This window comes from Suricata suricatta, chromosome 4 (assembly GCF_006229205.1).
Source record: "Suricata suricatta isolate VVHF042 chromosome 4, meerkat_22Aug2017_6uvM2_HiC, whole genome shotgun sequence".
NCBI lineage: Eukaryota > Metazoa > Chordata > Mammalia > Carnivora > Herpestidae > Suricata > Suricata suricatta.
The window spans coordinates 10,691,665-10,713,697 of record NC_043703.1 but is presented as its reverse complement, the minus strand read 5'-3'; the positions used below and the strand labels follow the sequence as shown (position 1 = coordinate 10,713,697).

At 37.6% G+C, this 22,033-nt stretch overlaps 1 protein-coding gene across 4 annotated transcripts in view; it reads left to right on the top strand.

The window, feature by feature from the left end:
• The window catches only part of PCCA (propionyl-CoA carboxylase subunit alpha), a 403,439-nt gene that overhangs the window by 180,427 nt on the left and 200,979 nt on the right, over positions 1-22,033 (top strand). For all 4 annotated transcript variants that reach the window (XR_003907575.1, XM_029936479.1, XM_029936480.1 and 1 more), the window contains 4 exons: positions 3,322-3,465; positions 4,811-4,885; positions 9,132-9,200; positions 11,073-11,148. Coding sequence is in view for 3 of the 4 variants with exons in the window: in XM_029936479.1 (XP_029792339.1) it covers positions 3,322-3,465; positions 4,811-4,885; positions 9,132-9,200; positions 11,073-11,148 (364 nt within the window). In the remaining variant the exon portion in view is untranslated. The remainder of the gene's footprint in view (positions 1-3,321; positions 3,466-4,810; positions 4,886-9,131; positions 9,201-11,072; positions 11,149-22,033) is intronic.

The following is a 22,033-nucleotide window of genomic DNA, read 5'->3' as shown; positions in this document are numbered from 1 at the left end:
TCTCTCTCTCTCTCTCTCTCTCTCTCTCTCTCTCTCTCTCTCTCTCTTTCTCTCTCTCTCTTTCTTTCTTTTGTTCTCTCTCTCTCTTTCTCTTCTTTCCTTCCTTCCTTGTCTTTCTTTCCTTCTTTTTGCATATGTAATTTGTGTGTGTGTGGAGGAGGTAGTTTAAGTCTTTTATTTACTAAACCATGAGATTTATATGCTAGAATGTCAAGATATTAACCTTCAAATGTAGAATCATACTGTTTAGTGAATCCTTATTCATTTACTTCTTGGAACTAGGTCCCATTTCTGTTGGGTAGAAAAATTATGTTTGAAGCCTGGTTCTCAAAAATGTGTTTGTCACAATAAGGAAATCCAGTTCTGTGTTTTAAGTGTTAAAGGCATTGTTTCTAAAAGTGTGTTCCATGGAATTCTAAACCCAAAGAATATCGTGCAAAAGCAGGCGGCGTGTGGGTAAGTAAGTGCTGTACAGTGCCGTCCTCTTGAGAACCCGGAGCATATAGACAGATTAATGAGTCTGAGGAGTCTTTAAAAAAACATTTTAACTTAGGTGAAGTCAGTGTTTTCTGAATAGAAGTGACACAGAAACCTTGTGGCTTTTTCCCCCTTCTACATAACAGCCCTCCGTATACGTGTTTATCGGCATTAGACTTACGTAGATTTTTCTTTTAGAGGGAACAAGACAGAACTGTTGGCCTACCAGACACCAGTCCTTGAGTTTCTCTTTGAATAGCCTTTCGTTCCAGTTAGCTGCCTTCACTTTCCATTGATCCTCACTCCCTTCTCTTCTCCTTTCTTTTATTTTTCCCCTTTTAAAAAGTATTTTTAAAACTTCTATTGAATTTTATTTTGGCCTGCGAGCTGTTTTGTCTCTTTGTATATCTCTGTTCTGATCTCTTAAGTGTTGAGTTTGACATGCCGAGGGGAACCTGTTTCCAAGTTCTCAGAAATGGGGCTGCACATGGTTATTTAAACAATGTTACGCCTACAAGATTCCTGGTAATACTAAGGCAGGGTCTGAAGGAAATGTTTCACACAGCCAGTTGAATAACTTCAGAATTCTATTAAAATGCGTTTAGAAAGACTTCTTTAACAATACTTGAACCTAAGTGGATCTATTTTTTTAGTTCTGCAAGTAATGATTTTGCCTTTAGCAGCTAGTTGTTATTCTAGTTATCTACTTAATTATTTTATTTTGGAATGCTTGTAGCTCACTAATTTAGGTTGTAAAGTGTGTTGTTTCTGTTCTATAATTCTAAGTTGGTGTAAAGTGGGTCCATTTTTGGATTTTATTTAATATAGGTCTTATATACTTTTATACAGTTACAGAGAAGGCTTCTAAGGTAAACAGCCTTACAATGAATTTGGGTCTTTGAACTTTCATAATGCTGCATTTTATATAAGACAACAGCAGCTAATTATGTAGCTGTTTATGTTTACTGCATTTTTCAAAGTTTTGTTTGCTTTGTTGTTGTTGTTGTTTTTAGTAATCTCTACACCCAATGTGGGGGCGTGAACTCATGACCATAAAATTAAGAGTTGCATGCTCCCTTGACTGAGCCAGCCGGGCGCCCTAATTTACTACATATTTTTACGTACTTTTTTCCATGAGGAGAATCGGAAGCTCATACCATCTCTGGAGTGACCTGAATGCCAGCGCTGCCTTTACCAGTTACTCTAGATGTGTCTCTGGATTTGCTGCTCCTTTATTCATTCAATATATATTGGTTTGCTTAGTATATAGTACAGACTTTTCTGGGCCCTAGCCAGAGGAGGAAATTAAATCATTCACTTTTAAAATTGTTTTCTCACCTATGGAGGTGTATGAATAGTATTGACATAAGGCGTTGGCACATAGTAGGCTCACTTTGAATAGAGCGCTAAAATGCCTTCCCATTCAGATTTATTTCTAGCAGTGATAGATGGGCTTTACGCTTGTTCCTTTCTTGTTATATTTATCGTATAGAATCTTGTTTCTCAAAAAACCACAATTTTCTTTGAAAAATTTAATTTTTGAACTATCTAATAAGATCTTTATTTAGTGTCACATTTATTTTACAAAGGATAGATGCTTATTTTAGTGATGATTTGTCATTAAAATTATGTCAAGATGTCTTAAAATGTTGTTGAAACTGTAAACAAACCCCTAACACACACAGAGCTAATTATGGACGCCATCTGTTTATTTTTACAAAGCTTTTTTTTTTTTAAGACCATGGCATTGTCTGCTTATGATAAGCTTCAAGATTATTATAATGACTAAGTCCTGTCCTTCAATTAGTGTAGTTGAAGATGGAAAGACAATTCGTTTGTTCATTGACCTTTTCCTGTGTCAGAGTTTATGAAATTGGACATGTCGTGGTAAAGAAACTATTATGGTGCATTTGGAACATGCTTTAATTTTTATGAGAAAAGAAATTGGTTTTAAAGTAGCAGATGTGGCCAAAGTTTTATTTAAATTTTTAAAACATTCAAGGTTTTTGATGAGAGACATACCATTTGCTCCTTATCAGTGCTGTAAGTGGATTTATTTTAGCTTCGTTAAGTTTGGGAACTCGTAAGCAGTCAGGCAAATTCACAGTGATGTGCATCCCTGTTAGCATCCCTGTATGTCGGTGCATGTTTTTGTACATGTGTATCCCATGTGTGAGTGTGGAAGGCCAGGGATCCCCATGACAGCATCATCCAAAGTAGTTATCGGCAATTTGCTGAGAGAGCAGAGTGATTTCACTGGCTCAGTTTTGCTCTTGTGCATGCTAAGCACCCCCATGTAAGTCTGAAGGGAGAACAACCTGCGGGGTCCATCTGCTCCTTTCTGCTACGCTGCATTGATGTAAGAGTACGCTAATCTGGTTGCTTGTCAGGACAGGTTAGTGAAAGCATGAGAGTGGGTGAGACCAGGCTAGCTTAGTGCTTCAGAAAATCATAAGCTGCCTCTGTGGATGCCATGCTAAGTGTAGCAGAATAGTTGATTACCAGCCATACCGAAGATTGCAGCTAACTATGTAATTTTCAGATGAGAATTAGTTTCAAAATTGAAAGTGGGCAGCTTTGCTGGATGACATCTAATTAAAAGCTGAGACACTAATACAGATAGTTTACAATATACTCTTTAGGTGTTGGGTTTTTGTTTTTAAATCATGCTTTATACTAGATTGTGCTTGTTTAATTTTGTTCTCTTAGTTTTTTTAGTTAAAAATAATTAAATGTTACATTTAATTAAGCTCATTTTCCCCCGTAACTGTTGACATCATTCTTGCCCATTCTGTTTATTTCCCTTTTCTTACACCTACTGACTGGCAGATATTGGCCTTGCAGGTGGAGCATCCTGTCACAGAATGCATTACTGGCCTGGACCTGGTCCAAGAAATGATCCGTGTTGCCAAGGGTTACCCTCTCAGGCACAAACAAGCTGATATTCCCATCAACGGCTGGGCAGTCGAATGTCGGGTTTATGCTGAGGTAAAATGAATGATGTTCAGAGGAAGCGCGGTGGTTGTGTCCCGAGACATGGGACTGGGTAAAACCAAACAGCCAGGGAAAGTTCGGGCTTCGTAGCCCATATGCAGTGTTTGCTCATGTGTTAGAGAGTCAAACCAGGCAAAAGAGTGGACAAAATAGTTTTAGAAGAATAAGTTTAAGTTCTGTGTATTTCTGTGCCTGGGCAAAATTGCCACCCCTCAGTTTAAGGGGCAACAAAGCATTCGTTAAATATTCGTGCTTTTGTTAACTATTCAGTGTGTTTGAATGGACCATGATTTTTGTTTCATTTGCTTGTTTTCAAGTCATACTGAAATGAACAGAAGCATCTATTTCTGTGTTACTGTTTTTTGCTTTTTGTTTCTAAGAGCCTACCCTGCATACACATTAGTCATTAATTCAATATCCACTTAATTTTTTTGCAAGTTTATTTTCTAATAATATCTCCTATGATTACGTGAAAGTAGCAATTCAAATTTAAATTGCAAAGCTTTCATTCATAATTTTAGTTGTGAATTTTACTCCTAAGCTTTCAGTCCAAAACTTTTGTATTATTTTATAACTATATTAACCAGATCATAAAACAACCAACATCTGAAAATTTTTTTGATGATTAAAACAATTCAAGGAAACATACTATCTTTTGCTTTTAGAATTCAAAGTCTGTTAAAACAAAAAAAAAAATAAATTAATAGTACCTGTGTTTGAGAACACCTGAAGTTGTTTTGAAATGCTTTTTTAAGGATCTTGAGAATAAATATGCTTGGCCTGGTTATTGTTCCTGCTTTTTATCATATTTTAAGTGGTATTGTTAGGACACTAAACTCATTTAATATTTATTCTGATGATCTAAGGTATTTACAAGTGGGGCACAGATCTAATAGTGCATGCAAAGTTTCTTTACTCGAAGAAACAAAATTCTCCAATTTTGCCATATGTGAAGTGTTTTGAGAGCAAGGAAAACAGTTATATTTAGGGCACTAGAGTTGCTGTTCTGAACTGGAGGATGTTTTGATGTAGCGCTACGTTATTTTATTTTTGCCCAAGGCATTCTAATAAGACAATTTATAAAATGTTGGAATTTTACCAATTTCAGTAAAGTAAGACTAAGGTCAGGCTCAATTCTGCTTAAATTTCTGTTTAATTTTTAAATACTTCTCTAAGTTATCTAGAGTGAGTGTAAGACAGTAGTCTTATGAAATCGTGATTTGGTAAATACTGTGTGTTGAAAATAGATCTATAAATGCTTCTCCATTGTATAAATATTTAACCTTACTTTGCTGATTTATATTTCAAAGGCTGTGCTTCCTTTCCTTTGAACCTGCAGGACCCCTACAAGTCTTTTGGTTTACCGTCCGTTGGGAGATTGTCTCAATACCAAGAACCAATACATCTACCTGGGGTAAGTCATTAAGCTGCAGAGCCATGTGAGGGTTAAAATCTTGATTTATGTCCTACTTTTATGTTAAAGCATGTCAACACCAAAGGGTATAAATAGAAGGACAAGTGAAATTCATGCATAAATCAGTTTTTTGTTATTTTTTTTTAAAAAACATTTTGTGCTTGGTGATATGTAGGAAAGTTAGAACTCCTGTCACAGGGAAGTCTAGAGACATCTGACTTCTGAATAAATGATAGTTTACAATGTTCCCAATTCTTTTGAAAATTGTAATGAGAAAGATCACAGAATCCTAAGGATGGGAAAATCTGTGTTACTTTAATCCTTTCATTAAATCTAACCCAGCTTCCCTTTATAGTCAGATGTCAAGAAATTCTAGCACAAATTCAGCCTCTTGATTGAAATGGATTAAGAAAAATGTGCTTCGTTCTATTAAGTGTCACGGACTTTATGAAGTACCTGTTTCTACCAGTTAAAGATGAGTGATCACTGTCCACTTAATTCATAGTTCTTCTGTATTTAATAGGTGTTCTTTAAATAGTTTTTGTTGCATGAAAAGAACAAGGGCGTACCCTTTTTCTTAATCAAGGTAATAAGTGCATATATATATGACACGTTAACTAGTGGATGACAAGGCTGGACCATCTGTGAATATGATTATTCAGTCTCATCACTGGCAGGAAGATGGTGAAAGATTACAGGAAGAATTCTAAATTTGAAGATGTTATTGGATATATGATTTATTTCACTTTTTAAATTGTTTTTGCCCATATGCGTTCTAAAGAGACTTGACCCTTTCTAGGCTGGGAGACTCCATGCTGTGTTCAAAGCCTGAAGGCAGAAAAAAAATTGTAAAGATTTAACAGGCATTATGTGACGTTAAATAGCAGATGAGAAAACCAGTATCATAGGGACATATCTAAACATTTTTTTAATCAAAGAAAAAAGTATTAAATAAGAATTCATAATGATTACTCTAGTTGTTAGAAGTTTTCACCATGTTGTAATAGCTAACAGGATGTCAAACATTTTGCCCTTGCAAGTTTTTGCAATTTGCAATTTTCAAACGTGAGACCTGTTGAAAGTACAAGTGATAATGGACAAACTATACCCCCTACAGTCTTTGTCCCACCAAATCTTTCTTCAATTAATGCTGCAGCAGGAGTTTTATGTAATAACATTTGCAGTCGTGAGCCATCCATAGAAAGAAAAAACAATTAAAATGCCTTAAATGTTCTGCTTACTGCTGTTATTTGCTTGTGTGAATGTTGCATGTCAGCTAAATGGACCAAGGAATAGATAAAGTGATTGGGTGCGGGAGAGTGCACACCAAGCTTTGTCTATCATTATTGCTGGGAGCAATCAAATTGATGTCAGCAGGACAGTAGATGCGTTGACAGCTGTAATTATGTATCTCCATGGTGATCACTTTTGGCCTGTCATGGAGGCCCACGAGTCCCCTCCCTTGGAAGCATTTAATCAGATTGGGCTGTCACTTGTCAGGTAGACATGGCGGGCTGGGAGTTGGACTGAGGGGGAGAGGTGAATGGAGCATGAAGGGTGGGAGATGGCTGATAGTTTCACACGGTCCACTGTTGGTACAGAAGAAAGACATGTAAATTACGCTAGGGGTTTCTGAGCAATGGCTTGAGACCCTCAATACACAGGTGCCTAGGTGTTGGTGTTGGTGTTTCCTCCTTTCCTCTTTAACTAGATCAGTTTTAATTTAGGAAACTCTCTCCAGTTAGTACCCTTTTTGGTCACAGGAATACATACTTGAGGGTTAACTTAACAGTTTGTACTTTTCACTTGCTTCTTTAAACCTGCAAATTACTCGTATGGATGGCATTGATGAAGATTTTTTTTTTTTTGTCTTTGATCACTACATTTTATAAGTTTGGTATTTTCAGACTGTAATTTTGTTTTCAGAAATTTGGTTATGATTCCATTTGACTTTATTCTTAAAGCTTTGAGTGCACAAGCTAAGATATATATATTTTTTGTGTACAGCCTTTGTTTCCGTCGGGGAATGTCAACTTAATTTGACTTTGAATTCATTGTTAGAAATAAAAAAAGCTGATGGTCACTTGAAAAAAGCTACATTCGCAGGAAATTATAAGTCAGAGTCTTTATGCTTTGTTACAGTTTTAAATTGGAAATGTTGATTTGCTGTAGAGACCTGTGTTGATTAAGTATACCTCTTGATTTTACCCTATGTATTTTTAAATTAAAGTGATATACCTTCTTGTGATCATAATTTCAGTAAATGATGCAGTTCTATCTAAGAGCCCTAGGTAACAACTTTCAGGATGGTGGTGTTCAAGGTGACTAAAATTTTAAACTATGAACTATAGAAGAGTGTAACAAATAGTATGTATGGTCTATGTTATTTACCAGTGCATCCAATGTTAAAGTTCACAGTTGGCTTGTAGCAGTTTATGTAGCAAATAGGATATATTGAAAGCTGAACATTTTAGAACTTATACCAATCTCAATTGGAAACACAGCTTTAGCAAGCATGCTCTGGTTTTATATAATACATGGTGGTAAAATGAGCTCTTTAACTTTTTGCTACTAAAATTAAGAAAATGCAAGTGCAGAAGGCTCTTTTCTGCTATGTGAATTGGTTGCTGGCTGCCGTTTGGGGGCTCTTTAAATGTGGAGAGAGGGTAGATTATGATTTTATTGCTTTCACAGCTGCCCCATTAATTCTTTTCTAGTTTTTATAAACACTGTGAATTTCATAGCACTGAAGTATGTTTTCAGAAAATAGAAAGCCAGGATATTTTTAAATGTGCTGAGTGACTGTCATTTAAAATTAAGATTTTCATATATGAATGCGAATGTAAATACAAATAACCATACTTTTGTGTTTGCAAACAGAGATGAAAGCATTCTGGGTTTGTTATAGTGTTATCTTCTAAAACCTTATAAAGAGAATAAAAGTAGTGTGTGTGTGTGTGTGTGTGTGTGTGTGTGTTTTAAAAGAGATTGAAACTATGCATTTATCTTTTGATGTCACCGTATAATAAAGCCATCATCATACCCTCATGTGGATACCCTAGACAAGAGGTTCTACATGTGGTCCCTTGATAATTGCCTAAATTAAAATATTAAAGGCCTAACAGTCGCTGTGTTGACCTTTTTCTGCCTTGCTGCAGACAGATGAGCTGCTGTTTATTAGGAGGCTTCTTCCCACAGGTGAAGAGCCACGTGAGCTTCCAGTCTTCTCTTCCCATCCCTTTACAGTGTTGGGCATCAAAGTCCTGCTGTTCTAGCAGCTTCGATTAAATTCCTCTATCTTCAAGACCCCTAGGACATGCCTGACAGTCTTAAGTATTTTGATTAGCTTTTAAATACCTCAGATTCCAAAACTTAGGCACAATGATTTAATAAATATTTCGTCCTCAGCAACTGCTCATTTAAAAAGTTTTACATGGCTAACCTCTGTGCCTTACTGCTGGTATCAAACTGGGAGATGAAAACAAGAATCAGCGATGTACTAACTAACTCGTTGGCTGGTTAACAGCAATCGGGCTCTTCAAAAGAATATTTTGAACTTGGGCTATTTTTTTTCCCCCATGAAAATTGCAAAATCAGAACTCTAATTGGGGCTGTGTCCTTACAAAGCAAAGCTATGAGAAAAGCTGTGTAAACATTAAAGTCTCTGGGGACTAACAGTAACAGAGAAAAAACGTACAGTTGAGAGGGTAAGGCAAAAAAAGGGAAGTGTTACAGACATGAAAGTCACAGGACCAGCGTTCCCGCGGAGCTGCTGAGCAGAACTCTGGAGCCCTGCTCCATGGCCTGACCGGGTCCTCCCTGGAGCTGTCGGAGGGTACAGTGGAGAGTGTCCCTGGGAAGGGCGTCATTTGTGCCATGCTTCAGTCGGTAGACACCATCAAATAGCTACAAATGCATCCCAGGACAGTGATGTATAAAGTGTTATTGTTGGTTTTTTTTTTTTTTTTTTTTTTTTTTTTTTTTTTTTTTTTTTTTTTTTTTTTTTTTTTTTTTTTTTTGCAGTTTCTTAGTTCCTTTGTTTAGGGTGAGAAAAAAATGCGTTATGCTGCATATTATAACAGATCAAGGTACTTTGGTCTGTATATGGTTTAGGTTGGTTTTCTGTTTTCCAGAAGCTGAAATGTTACTTGGATTAAATCATCCATCTGCTCCTTAGAAATTAAATTTGTCGTTAGAAAAATAGCTGCACAAAATGAAGTTACTTTCATTTCTTTCTTTCTCCTAGGTCCGGGTTGACAGCGGCATCCAACCAGGAAGTGATATCAGCATTTATTATGATCCAATGATTTCAAAAGTTAGTTCGATTTCTTAATGGCTTCGTTCATTTTTCTTCTGAAAAGACAGTGGAAGTATTTATTTAAAAAGAAAAACAGAAATTGAGCCTTTCTCTGAATCATGTGCTGTATAATTAAACAAGTAATTATGCACTGATAGAAAAGTGAAAGCAGAACAGGTTTTCTTTCTCTTGAGAAATTTCAACAACGTGTTACTTTATAACACTCCACAATCAAGTCAGTCATTTCCCAAATCAAATCAAATGATGATCCCCTCCCCCAACAGTAATAAAGTTTTTTAACCAGTGTCTTCAACGCAGCCCATACAGTGAGGATGAATTATGTTGTTACTTGGTCATCCCTAGAAATAACCTGAGGTAGAAGTATGGATGGCAGGCCATGTCAAGGAGTTGAGGTGATAGGTCATGTTTTCTGGCATACTTTTTTACCCTTTTTTTTTTTTTTTCAGTTTTTATGAATCACTAAATATTTTTGGTGATTGTACATGATTAAATTTTGTGTAAGAGTAGAAGATGTCTTTTTGCTTACCTGTCTTTTCAAATTTGACTTTCCAAAATACATTAACAATGCTGCTCAAACTTTTAGATCTTTCAAAATCTTTAGAATCTTAAAATCTCATAAAAATGTGGGATTCTGACTGCAATAGTTAAAACCAGGAATCTCATGGGACGCCAGGGCAGCTCAGTTGGTCGAGCATCTGACTTTGGCTCAGGTCATGATCTCCTGGTTCGTGAGTTCGAGCCCTGCGTTGGGCTCTCTGCTGTCACTACAGAGCCCATTTTGGATCCTCTGTCCCCTTTTCTCTCTGCCCCACCGCTCCTTGCGCCTGCTCTTTCTCAAAAAATGAATGTTAAAAAAACAAAAAAAATGTGGGGTTTTCTTTTAGAAAACCCTGTTTTCCCTGAAGTGTTAGACCTACAATGAAGCATTTTTTTTTTAGACACTAAAAACCCTTTGTCAGATGGTTTTCTACCCCAAGTACTTTTATGTATTTGCAGTAAGCAAACTATTTTTTTCTTTTTCTTTTTTTCACTTAAGTGTTTATAGTAACATCATTAAAGTGAACATTAGGTATTTCATTTGTTGGAGAAGTGCTATTTAATTTAAAAATAAACAAAAAATATAATAGATTTTAACAGAGGTGGTTTCATTTTTTTGATGAGTACATTTCTGTTCAGAAAAGTAGCGTGCAAATAAACTTTCATCCTGGCTTGATATGGAGGAGCTGATGAAATGTACCAAAGTAATTGTAAATTACAGGCTGACTAAAGTAATGGTCAGAAAAACACTTTATGAGTAGGTAAGGTTTTGTTTTAACAAGCAAATTAGCAACAGTATGATTTATTGCTTGTATTTAATTGCTAATTTGTTTAAGTTTCTTGTAAATAGGCACAAAATCATACAGAACAGTAAGACCCTTCTGATTTTGAAGTACAGAAACAGTTGGCTTCTTTGCTATGTTATGTATAAAAGTTAGCTATGCAGGGAAGTGACATTTTCGTAGGGAGAGAAAAACATATCTTGCCTACTCCTTCACTATCCCGATGTTTATGTTCTACCCCAAATGTTCACATTTTGATCTTTCCTTTTAAACTTCTTATGCTTATTTTTGTTACATTGTTTATCTCAAATGGCTCTTTTCTGTGATAGTGAATGTAGGAGAAAAGTCTGAAATTGCTTGGTTCTGGTATTTATTGAGTTTAAAAATCTTAATTGACATACTTTATATTAGAAATTGAACTATTGTGACATTTCAGAAGATGTTTTAGGAAGCCTGTTAAGTGTATCGATTTTTATTAGGATGGATTGTTTGACTTTTATATAGACTGATACCTATCCATGTAAATTGTTTTTTGTTTGTTTGCTTGTAGCTCGTCGCATACGGCTCTGATAGAACTGAAGCACTGAAGAGAATGGAAGATGCACTGGATAATTATGTTATTCGAGGTAAAAACAAGTATTTGATGTCTTGGTATTATACGTGGTGTCCTAGTCTGGAAAACAGCTTGAAGAGGTGGTAACTAGAGAATTCAGTAGAAAATGTGCTTACTATGTATTTAAACAGAAGTAAAGCTGGAATTAGACATACTAATTAAGAGTAGGTATTTCGTTTTCATTGTCAGCCCTGTACTTTATACCTTAAATTCTTTCATAACCTTACAGTGCCTAATCTTTCCTAGACAAGCATTTAGTATTTGATAGGTATGGATTGTATGGAAAATGGTTCTGTATTCTGAAGTCTTTGATTGGCCAGTGCAGCAAATTAACTCTTATTGTCTTTAGTTGTTTCTGATGATGTTTTGAAGTATGAAGCTTAAAAGTATGGTGCTATAGAATATAGTGACCTATGGGTGACTAGTTTGAGAGTGAGGGAATAGCCCTTTGTGTCTATAAATTAGAGCAAATTATAAAATGTCGTCTAGCAAATGTAATTGTGTTGCCTCACGTATGTAGAGGTCAGTTCTAATGTCTAACAGAGTCCGATCCTACGGCCTATATAGAATGCAGAATGACAACTGAAACAAATTATTGATTTGTTTATTTTAAAGATTTTATTTTTAAGTAATCTTTACACCTAATCTGGGCTTTAACTTACAACCCTGAGATCAAGAGTTGCATGCTCCACTGACTGAACCTGCCAGGCACCCCACAGCCATTTTATTTAAATTAGTAAAGCAAAGTTATACTTACTCCCCTTAAAGAGTAAATTATGTTGTAAGTTGTATTAGCAACTGAAATAAGTTGTATTGGTATTGAAAAAATAATTTCATTTTAGTCTAACATAAATTATCATCAACTTTAGAATAATGGAGTTTAACATCAAATTTAAAGTGTAAATATAGTTCACCTTGAATTAAGAGTGAATAGTGTCGGCCTACGAACATTCCATAGGAAGGACTGGCCGTATTGTTTTGTTCTTTCTCATGGCTGACTAATACAACAGTGGAGCTGAGAGGCTGGAATTGGAGGCTGGGGGGGGTAGAATGTTGGTAGAGTATGATTACTTAGCTCCTCTCAAGCCCATATAGAGCTTTTATGTAATTTCAAAAGGCTTCCCTTCGAGTGGACACAACCTGTAGGTCAGAAGGCCTGGCAAGGGGACTACAACTTTGTGTGAATTAGGAAAAGTGCCCTGTTCTCTGGGCGCATCCGGCCCTGAGACAGAGAGCCCAGCTTAGTAGTGGAGCGTGTCAAACCCTTACTCTGTACCCTTGACCCTGTGCCATAGTGCAGTGAACAGTTTGTACAACTGTACAGTAGTGACCCAGGACAATTTAGTGACTCCAGTTTTACATATTTTCCTTTCCCTGCTCATTAAAAAAAGTTTTTTTAATGTTTATTTTTGAGAGAGACAGAATGTGAGCAGGGGAGGGGCAAAGGAAGGGGGAAGCACAGGATCCAAAGCAGGCTCCAGGCTCTGAGCTGTCAGCGCGCAGCCTGACGTGGAGCATGAACTCACAGGCCGAGTCGTGAGATGTCCTGAGCCGAAGGCAGACGCTTAACCAACTGAGCCACCCAGGCACCTCTCTTCTTGTTTTAATATATGGCAATTAAGTCATATAATCCTTACTTTTAATCATTTTTCTCTTCCAGCTTTTCTTTGTTTGGCCTAGAGAAACTTCTTCCCTACCTTCCCTTTTACAGTCACTCTGTTTTCTTCCCTTTTGTTAACTAACAAGCAACCAGTGACCGTGTGCTGGTGACTCACCTCTGTCAATGAAAGGACAGCAGTAAGTTCTCCAGTGAACCTAAAAATAAAATCAGTAACCTCAGTATCCAAGGCTTACACAAATTTCAAAAATCCTCTTCCCATTGTAGCTCATGCTCTAGTTCTTTTTTAGCCTTAATTGGGGAGTATTTACTGGTTTTTAAACTCTGCCATGTTTTATTATACGTAGCAGCTACTTATTTTCTCTCTACATTGGTTAAGTAGGCCTGGAGCAGTTTATTTTCCTTAGAAATAGTATTTCCCCAAAATGACATTAGTGCACGTTTGGAACACACATGTAATTTGGGTGTGTGTTTGTTTCTGTGTGTTTAACTACACGCACACACACAGACATAAACAAGGTACTTGGGAATAGTATCCCCAGAGGCCTTCAAAGTATTTGTAACAGTTTTCTAGATTTCTCCCCCCACCAATATCTTTGTAATTTTTATTGTGGTTGTTGAAGTGTTAGATTTTTATTAATTTCAGGTTTGTTCTAATGAGCTTGAGTGGTAAATTCATGAATCTGAGATAGTCAATTTGAGTAAGAATATTTTGTCAAATCACATCTCCATTAAACTTTGATGTAATGTAGTGCCATGGCATATGGGCCGTTTGTCAAAATATTAGTGTTGTATTTTCCTGTCTGGCTTTTGAAAGGAATACTCTTTCATATTTATAGAGTGCACTTCTCATCTTTTATATTTAAATGAATGTTTGCCACTAAATTTACTTACTTAATATACATTATATTTTTGTATATATGTGTGTATATATATGTATGTGTATATATGTATGTATTTTCACCAGTTAACCACATTTTTAAATTAAGTAGCTTAAGTACAGAGTAGCAGGCTTCCTATTATTCTCCCAACTTTATATATATCATATATAAAATAAAATGTATTTTATTGAGCAACTAGATCTTCCCAGGCCTAATCTGAGAAGACCTTGGTTCAGTCTCATATAATAGGAAAAAATCAGAGGGGCCTAGGTTCCTATCCTGTCCTGACTATGTGATTTTTTAGTAACTATGTGATTTTTGTCAAGTTACTTCGTCTCTCTGCATCTCATACTCTACATTTGAAAATGGAGCATTAGGGGCACCTGGATGGCTCAGTTGGTTCAGCATCCAACTTCAGCTCAGGTTATGATCTCACAGTTTGTGAGTTTGAGCCCTGCATGGGGCTCTGCGCTTGGAGCCTGGAGCCTGGAGCCTGCTTTGGATTCTGTGTCTCCCTCTCTCTTTGCCCCTCTGCCTCTTGTCCTCTCTTCTTCCACCGCCCCCCCCCAAATAAATAAATAAAAACATTAAAAAAATAAAAATGGAGCATTAGCCTCCGCTCTGTAAGTTAGTCGTGAAGATGAACTGACATTAGGTACGCATAAGGCTTGGAGCAGTACCAGCTCAGTACCGTTAGTTCCTATCTTTGGTCCTGCTCTCATTACAGTTGTCAAACCACATATTTAAAGATCGTATGTCATGAGTCATTATCAGTCAATCACTGACGTGTGAAATTGATGAATCCATAGATAAACAACATTGAAAGCCCATGTTGGGTCATTTCTGGTACTATGTGCTGGGTTACTTGTTTTCACTGCATGCTGTTCTGCTTCTTCAAAGCATTTATCATACCTGTAATTAAAATATTAGTTGTCTGACTGATCGCTAAATGTTGGGTTATCCCATAAGAAAATTAGGTGCATGCGGGCAGTGATGGTGTTTATCTTGTTCACTTGTGTATTACTAGGGCTTGACCGTACCCGACATATGGTCAGTGAGTAATAAATATTTGTTGAATGAATTAATGAATGAGTGACAGTAACCCTCTTTCAGCGAGTTTCTGGTAAACTTGGTATGAAACGTACAGAAGGAACATACATTCATAGATGCCATAATACTGAAGTAAAGAAACACGGTGGGAATTCATATGTGGGGTCGGGGGGGGGGCAGTTTTCTTTTCCCACCTCTGCATTTGGTTCTTTGGAAGTAATATGAGCACTGCTTTAGGTGACTCTTACAGGGGACCCTGTTGAGAGTACCTCACTTTGTGTTTTCTTCAAACGGCTCCCGAGAGTGGCAGCATTTTTGTTTAAAAGACTGATCCCTCACTGTGGAGGTGGATATAGGGGTGGGCACCCTCAGGCGTGTTTGGAGTATGATTCACTGTTGTCTTTTGGAAAAATAATCTGGTGTCAGATGTTAAAATAGAAGTGCATTCTCTGACCCAGTCATTCAATTTTCAGGAATCTCTCCTTCAGAGTTAAAAGACTGAATTGTGAAGTGATATTTACAAGGACATTTGTGACAGCAGTGTTTAAAGTAGCCAAAATTGTAATCAACCATGATGTCCACCAAATGGATGAATGACTGGATAAATTACTGTGCATCCTCACAATAAGTCACGGCACAGCCGGTGCTTGAAGGCCTGTCTATATGTATTGTTAAATAGAGAGGCGATTTGCCGAGTAGTGTGTGGTGCAGCCTCCCATTAGTTAGGCCACCTTCCCGTCCTAACGTATCTTTATTGTGTTTGGATGAGCACAAAGATGAGGATGTATACACATGAGATTGAGATCTATCCCTATCTATCTATCTATCTATATCTCAAAAGATTTATCAGAAGATTTTTTTTCTTGATACATTGCCCACAGGCCTTTTATTCCAGGTATTTTCAAGCCTACAGAAAAAGTGAATGAAGAGTACCTTGCACCCGTCTATGCTCTTCACTAGATTGTTAAACTCTTCTACATCTTTCCCTCTCTCTCTCCATCTCTTCTTTATACTTTTTTTTGCTTTCTCCTTCCTCCTCCTCCTCCTCCTCCTCGTTCTTCTTCCTTCTCCTCTCTCCCTTCTCTCCTTGTGTTTTTCCTCAACTATTTGAAAGAAAGTTGCTGACATCATGATGTATGACTCCTAAATATTTCAACATGGATCTTAAAAGTAAGATTATTTTCCTACAAAATCACAATACCAATGTTACACCAAAGAAAATTGACAGGAATCTCACAATATCACCCAATGTACTGTCCATATTTCAAGTTTCCTCAATTCTGCTAGTGTCTTTTTTATTTTTTAACCCCACCAATGGTCCAGTTAGAGTTTACACATTGCTTTTATTTATGTCTCTTTATTATCTTGCTTTTTGTATTTTGTATCATTAACTCTTCACAAGGGTGACTTACAGAATTTCTCATAGTCTAGATTGAAAGTTTCAGTATTGGTCCAGGCAAAGCTCTTGGAAAATGAGGTGGAAAGATGGGAGGTTGCAGTTGGAAAGCAATTTATTTTGAATTGGTGGTTTTGAATATGGTGCACCTAGTGAACACTGGATGATTTCAGGGGTTAACTCTGGGACTAGGTGGCTAAAGTGAAAGAATAGGTGATTTGAAATGAGATCCTAAGAGCTGAGTGGCAAGGATGTTGCCTGCGTCATAAACGTGGTGACATGAGTTCAGAATGGAAGGAAGGGCCTGAGCCAGGTGACATAAATTCTACAGCGAATATTGGGTTGTTAAAAGGATGTTGATAGATGGCAGGGAATTGGGGAAGACTTTTTTGGCCAGCTAAAATAAGCCTCAAGGAAATGGAAGCTTCTGCAAGGATTAGAGGAGGCAATGTTGTAGAAGTGCCCGTGGATCTCAAGGAGGTATGTGAAGGTTGTTAGAGAAGTCAGGTAGGTCCTTGAGCTCACTGAGGTTTTCAGTGAGGCAAGGAGGTGGATGGAATGTTCCTTGAAAATTCTGAACCCTCAATAGATGTGACTGGTAATCATGAAGGAGCAAACTCAGAAAACATTGTGGAGTGGCCTGGAAGAGAGTTGGAAGAGGTGTTTGGGGGGAGGTAAGAATAGCTAATGTTCAGTAGCTGACATCGGTCAGCTAATGTTCCAAGGATGAGAAATGGCCAGAGAAGCTAATCCTCCTGGTGATGGAGGCAGAACCCTTGAAGAACCTGGTAGGAAGGTGAACCCTTGGGCTCAGAAAAGTGGTTTCTGAGGCATTCTGAGGGGGCTGGGTCTGTAACTTCATCTAAATAACCTCTGTTTCCTTTCTTCAGCATGCCATTTCATACTCCAACTATGTGTGTTGTGGCCCAGGTTCTAGCTGAACAGGTTGTCTGTGAATACTCTTTATCTGCACCAATCCATTCTCCAGCATGGACAGCATAAAACTTCATGTATAGCACTTTAATGTTTCCCCATTGCCCTCATGTGACTCTTTGGTCATTTACACTACTTTGTTTCATGCTCTTCCCCCCTGCCCCCCGATCCCCCCACACTTCACTATTGGTTTCATTTCTGGAATGCTCAGTCCTCTTCCCACCTGAGGGCCTTCAGAGTTAGGCTATAGTCTAAGCAGTTATAACAGAATGAAAAATACAGTGACTTAAGAAAGATTTAATTTAATATATCTCCCATGTTATGGTCCCAAAAGGAGATTGTCAGGTGCTGGTAGGGAGATTCTTGGATTCACAGCAGATGGTTTTCTTTTGGGGGCTCCTAAGTGGCTGCTTTTATGCCCATCATCCGGCCTCAGCAGGAAGGCGGCAAGGACAGTTCACACCCATTTATTTTTTTTCAGGACATAACCTAGAAAGCACCCTTTATCTCTGCTCCCATCCTGTTGGCATTGAATCACGTGCTCATACCTACCTGCTAGGAAGATGGGCAATGTAGTTGATACCAAGGTGGCCATTTACTAAGCTAAAAAGTAGCATTTCCCTTATTAAAGGAAAAACAGACTAGAGATTGGTGGATGATTCAGGGAAATAAGAATATATATGTTTCTGCTTATTTGTGGAAACACACACATGTACACAGAGCAGAGCTAATAAGATGGTGGACCTCTAGGGTGTACCTCCCAGATCCTCTTCTGGTAGAAGCGATTGTGGGATGGGAAACAGTACAGGGGATGAAGAAGAGAGGCTTCTTTGATTATACTTTCAGAATTCTGACATTAATATTTCAAAATAAAATTATAAACATTCTGGGGGAAAAGCCCTAAATGGAATACCAACAGTGGACAGAATTTTATGAATAATATAATCATGCTGATGGAAGGCAGGGAGAGAGAAAGAGAGAGAAGGTAGCTTTAAATAACTTCTAACCATATTTTGACTGGATATCCTCAAGCTAAAACCAGTATAAACAAACATTGAACTGTAGTTAGTAGGTTTGTTTTTCTGAGTTCATGGGTTAGCAGTTCCGAAACCAGTTTATGTATGTTCTGGGACTGAGGAAATAAATACATGGATTGTGGATAAGATGAGTGATATTTCTTGTTGTCAGAGAAAGAAGTTACAAATGGGAAAATGGATGAGGATTTCCATTCCAAATAAGTCCTATGGTGTTGAGTTGAAATTGGAGGTATTCGTGTAAACTCATGCCTTTTAACATACATCAAAAAATAACTGTGTAAATATGGCACTGTGCACATGTGTGTTTGTACACTAATTCTGTAGCTCAGGGTTTCTGTTAGCACTATTGACATTTTGGGGTAGACATTTTTTTGTGTGTGGGGGGAAAGGAGGGCTGTTTTTGCATTGTAGGGTGTTTATCACCACCATTGGCCTCTGCCAGCTAAAAGACAGGATTTCCTCAATTGTGACAACCCAGTATTTTCAGACACTGCCATACGTCATGAGGGAGAGGGGCAAATCCCCCTCAACTGAGAACCCCTGGTGTGCTCAGAGGTAATGGAAACAGACACTCATAGCAATGAGCATACCAAGAACCCAGACCTTATTTTTTAAATACTGTTTTCTCATAAATGTAACTGCTACTCTGTGATAAAATGGCTGATTTCCGGAGGAGTGTAGGATGAGCCTGATTCATCTTGTATAAGAAACTAGTCAAGTACTCAGGGATGATATGTCAGAAAGACCTACGAGCCAGCTCTAAGGGGTTCCCATGGGCTAACCTGGGAAAATGTCAGCAACAAAATAAACAATCTTAGCAATGGATTAAAGCCCCTAGAATAAGACAAGAGTCTGTGGGTTCATACTGACATAAGCAGATAAGAAAGAAAAGGAGGGAAGAGGCACAGCTCTTCTCTACAGCAGACTTTTAAGTAATAAATGTAGAAGAATCCCTATTGGGCAAACACCAAATTGTTTAGGTAAGACTCATCAATGATGGATGCTAAGAAAAGTGGGTGAAAATATGACGAGAAACAGGTATTTGCATAGTTTCGTAGTATATGCCCAGCTGATATTAATTAATTACAATGGGACCTATAACATCTTTGAAATAGACAAACCTAGCAATTTACTTAAATGATCACAGTTAGCATCACTGGTAATGGGACATACCAACATCTCCTGCCTCTTGAGGTATGATGCGCTGAAAATAGCACATCATTTCTGTGATGTTCTTCCCCAAAATGTATATGAGTATAATCATGAGGAAACAGCAGACAAACCACATTGAAAGACAGTATACAAAATAAATGGCTTGTACTCTTCAAAAGTGTCAAGGTCAAGAAACACGAAAATGGATCAACTACTCTAGATCAAAGGAAACCAAGGATATGTGACAACTAAATGCAGGATGAGTTCCTGGAACGGAAAAAAAAATGTTTTTCTTTTGTTGTAAAGGGCATAAATGAGACAGTTGGTGAAATTTGAACAAGGTTTGCAGATTAGATGATGATATTGTTTTCAGTGTTCTTTCCAGATCTGGACATTGTACTGTGATGAGGTGAGTGACTGTTCCTTGGTTTTAGGAAATAACCGAAGTAAAGTTCATCCTGTCTTTGACTTACCCCCAGACGTTTAAGAAGAGTTGTGTGTGTGTAAAGAGAAGAAAAATATGAATGATAAATGAATAAAGAAATATTTGGGGTAAAGGATATACAGTAATTCTTCCTACTATTTTATGAGATTATTATAGTTCTGAAATTATTCCAGAATAAAAAGTTTAAAAAATAGGGGAAGGGAAGCATGTGTCCCCTTTCCCCAAAGGTAAGGAATTTTATGTAAGGACTAAAAACAGATGCATTTGTGATGATATATTACTCATCGGATACATTTCTAAAGGACAGAGGACTTAGATTGTTTTCTGAAGGACAATTTACTATCGTGTTGGATCACTGCTTAGTTGTTCAAATGATTTTTTTCCTAAGCGGATTGTGAGCTTTTGTTAGAATAAAAAATCTTGAGAGCAAAAATGTGACTTGGTTAAAGTTAATTTCTGAGTCCCCATGAAATAAGCGGTGACTTTTGGCCTCTGTTTGATCCTGGCAGTGTGTGCAGCTAATGTCTGGCCAGTGTTTTGGAAACAGCAGGTAGTCAGGAGAAAGCTGCTCCTAGGGGTCGTCTTTTCTGTGGCCTGGTGGTGATTTCCCATGCAGAAGGGACCTCGTGAACTTTGGTGGAGGTCATTTTCAATTCCCTGTCTACAACTGAGAGCCATAATTTTTATGAGTATGTGATTAATAATATTGTTGAAGTTATAAACTATGCCTCAGAGTGCCTCTGCTACCGACTTCTTGTTTGAACAACGATCACTTTAAACAGCACTGTCTTTCCTGGGACACGGGGAAAAAAGTAAACTATGTACAAAGTGGTAACTGTCAGATGTGTAGGATATCTCCTAACAGTCCAGTGATTTGTCCCATTTGTCTATTCTTTTGAGCTTTTAGGGAATAAAAATAGTTCTTTGAGTATTCCATTTGGCTTTAGAACCCATGAATGTACAGTCTTTGGAGCCATCAGTTGAGGCATCTAGAATTTGGTTGTCTGCCGTTAGCCATCGTTTCATCTTCTGGACCTTCAGAAAGAAAAACATAATGGTTTGATTTTGCATAGTAATATGTAATATTTCATTCAGATAAGGAGACTCCTTAATTTTATTCCTGAGACATCATTTAGCAAGATAAAAGTCTGCTTTTACACTCTATTTACTATTTAAGTAGAAATATTTTGGAAGTCCGTGCTTCATTTGTGTGCTCTGCTCTTTGACACCCACAAAGTAAATTAATGTTTGCTTACAATTCCTTTGACTTATCTAAAGTCACTTTTTACACCTTTGAATTTATAATAAAAGCACAAACACATCTCTTATCCTGTAATACTGCATACATTATATTTGTATTTATTTACTGTTTAAATGTTAGTTTATATTTGAGAAAGAGAGTATAAGTGAGGGCTAGGGGCAGAGAGAGAGGAGGAGGCAGGATCAGAAGTAGGCTCTGAGCTGAGAGAGTGGAACTTGATGCAGGCCTTGGACTCATAAACTGCGAGACCGTGACCTGAGCCAAAGTTGGGTGCTTAACCAACTGAGCCACCCAGGCACCCCTTTATTTTTATTTTTTAATAAAAAGATTTATTTTACTTTTAGCACACATGAGTAGAGTAGAAGTGCTGAGGGAGAGGGAGAGAGACTCCCAGGCAGGCCTTACTGTCAGCGTGCAGGGTCCAGTGTGGAGCTTGATCCCACAGACCGTGAGATCATGACCTATGCCAAAATCAAAAGGCAAACATAACTGACTGAGTCACTAAGGTGCCCCAGACTGCATACAGTTTATTTATTTTTATTTAGAAAATTTTAAGTTTGTTTATTTTGAGGCAGGGAGGGGCCGAGACAGAATCCAAAGCAAGCAGCACAGAGCCTGACCTGGAGCTCGAACCCATGAATCTTGAGATCATGACCTGAACTGAGATCAAGAGCCCGGTGTTCAATGAGCTGAGCCATCCAGGTGCCCTGAAACTGCAAACATTTAAAATTTTTGATGTCCTCAGTCACAAATAGAACACTGAGTATCAGAAAACAATCTTATTTTTGTTCAGATGATTACTATTTCTGAAATCTATGTTGGAGTTTCCTGAAGACAGTCTGATGCTAACTGTTTTGACATCAGCCTCACAGAGGAACAAGAAAATTTATACTATCACTAGGCTGTAATAGGAGAGCCAATAAAGTTAAATACAAAATAATGGAGTTTGTAAATAAACACTTCTATTTAACTGCAGGAGGGAAGGACAGAAATCCTGAACGTTAGATTGCCTTTCTTTATTATATATTTTTAAGGTATGTTTATTTTGAGAGAGACTGAGAGCATGAGCAGAGGAGGGGCAGAGAGAGAGGTGGAGAACCTCTTAAGCAGGTTTCCCACTGTCAG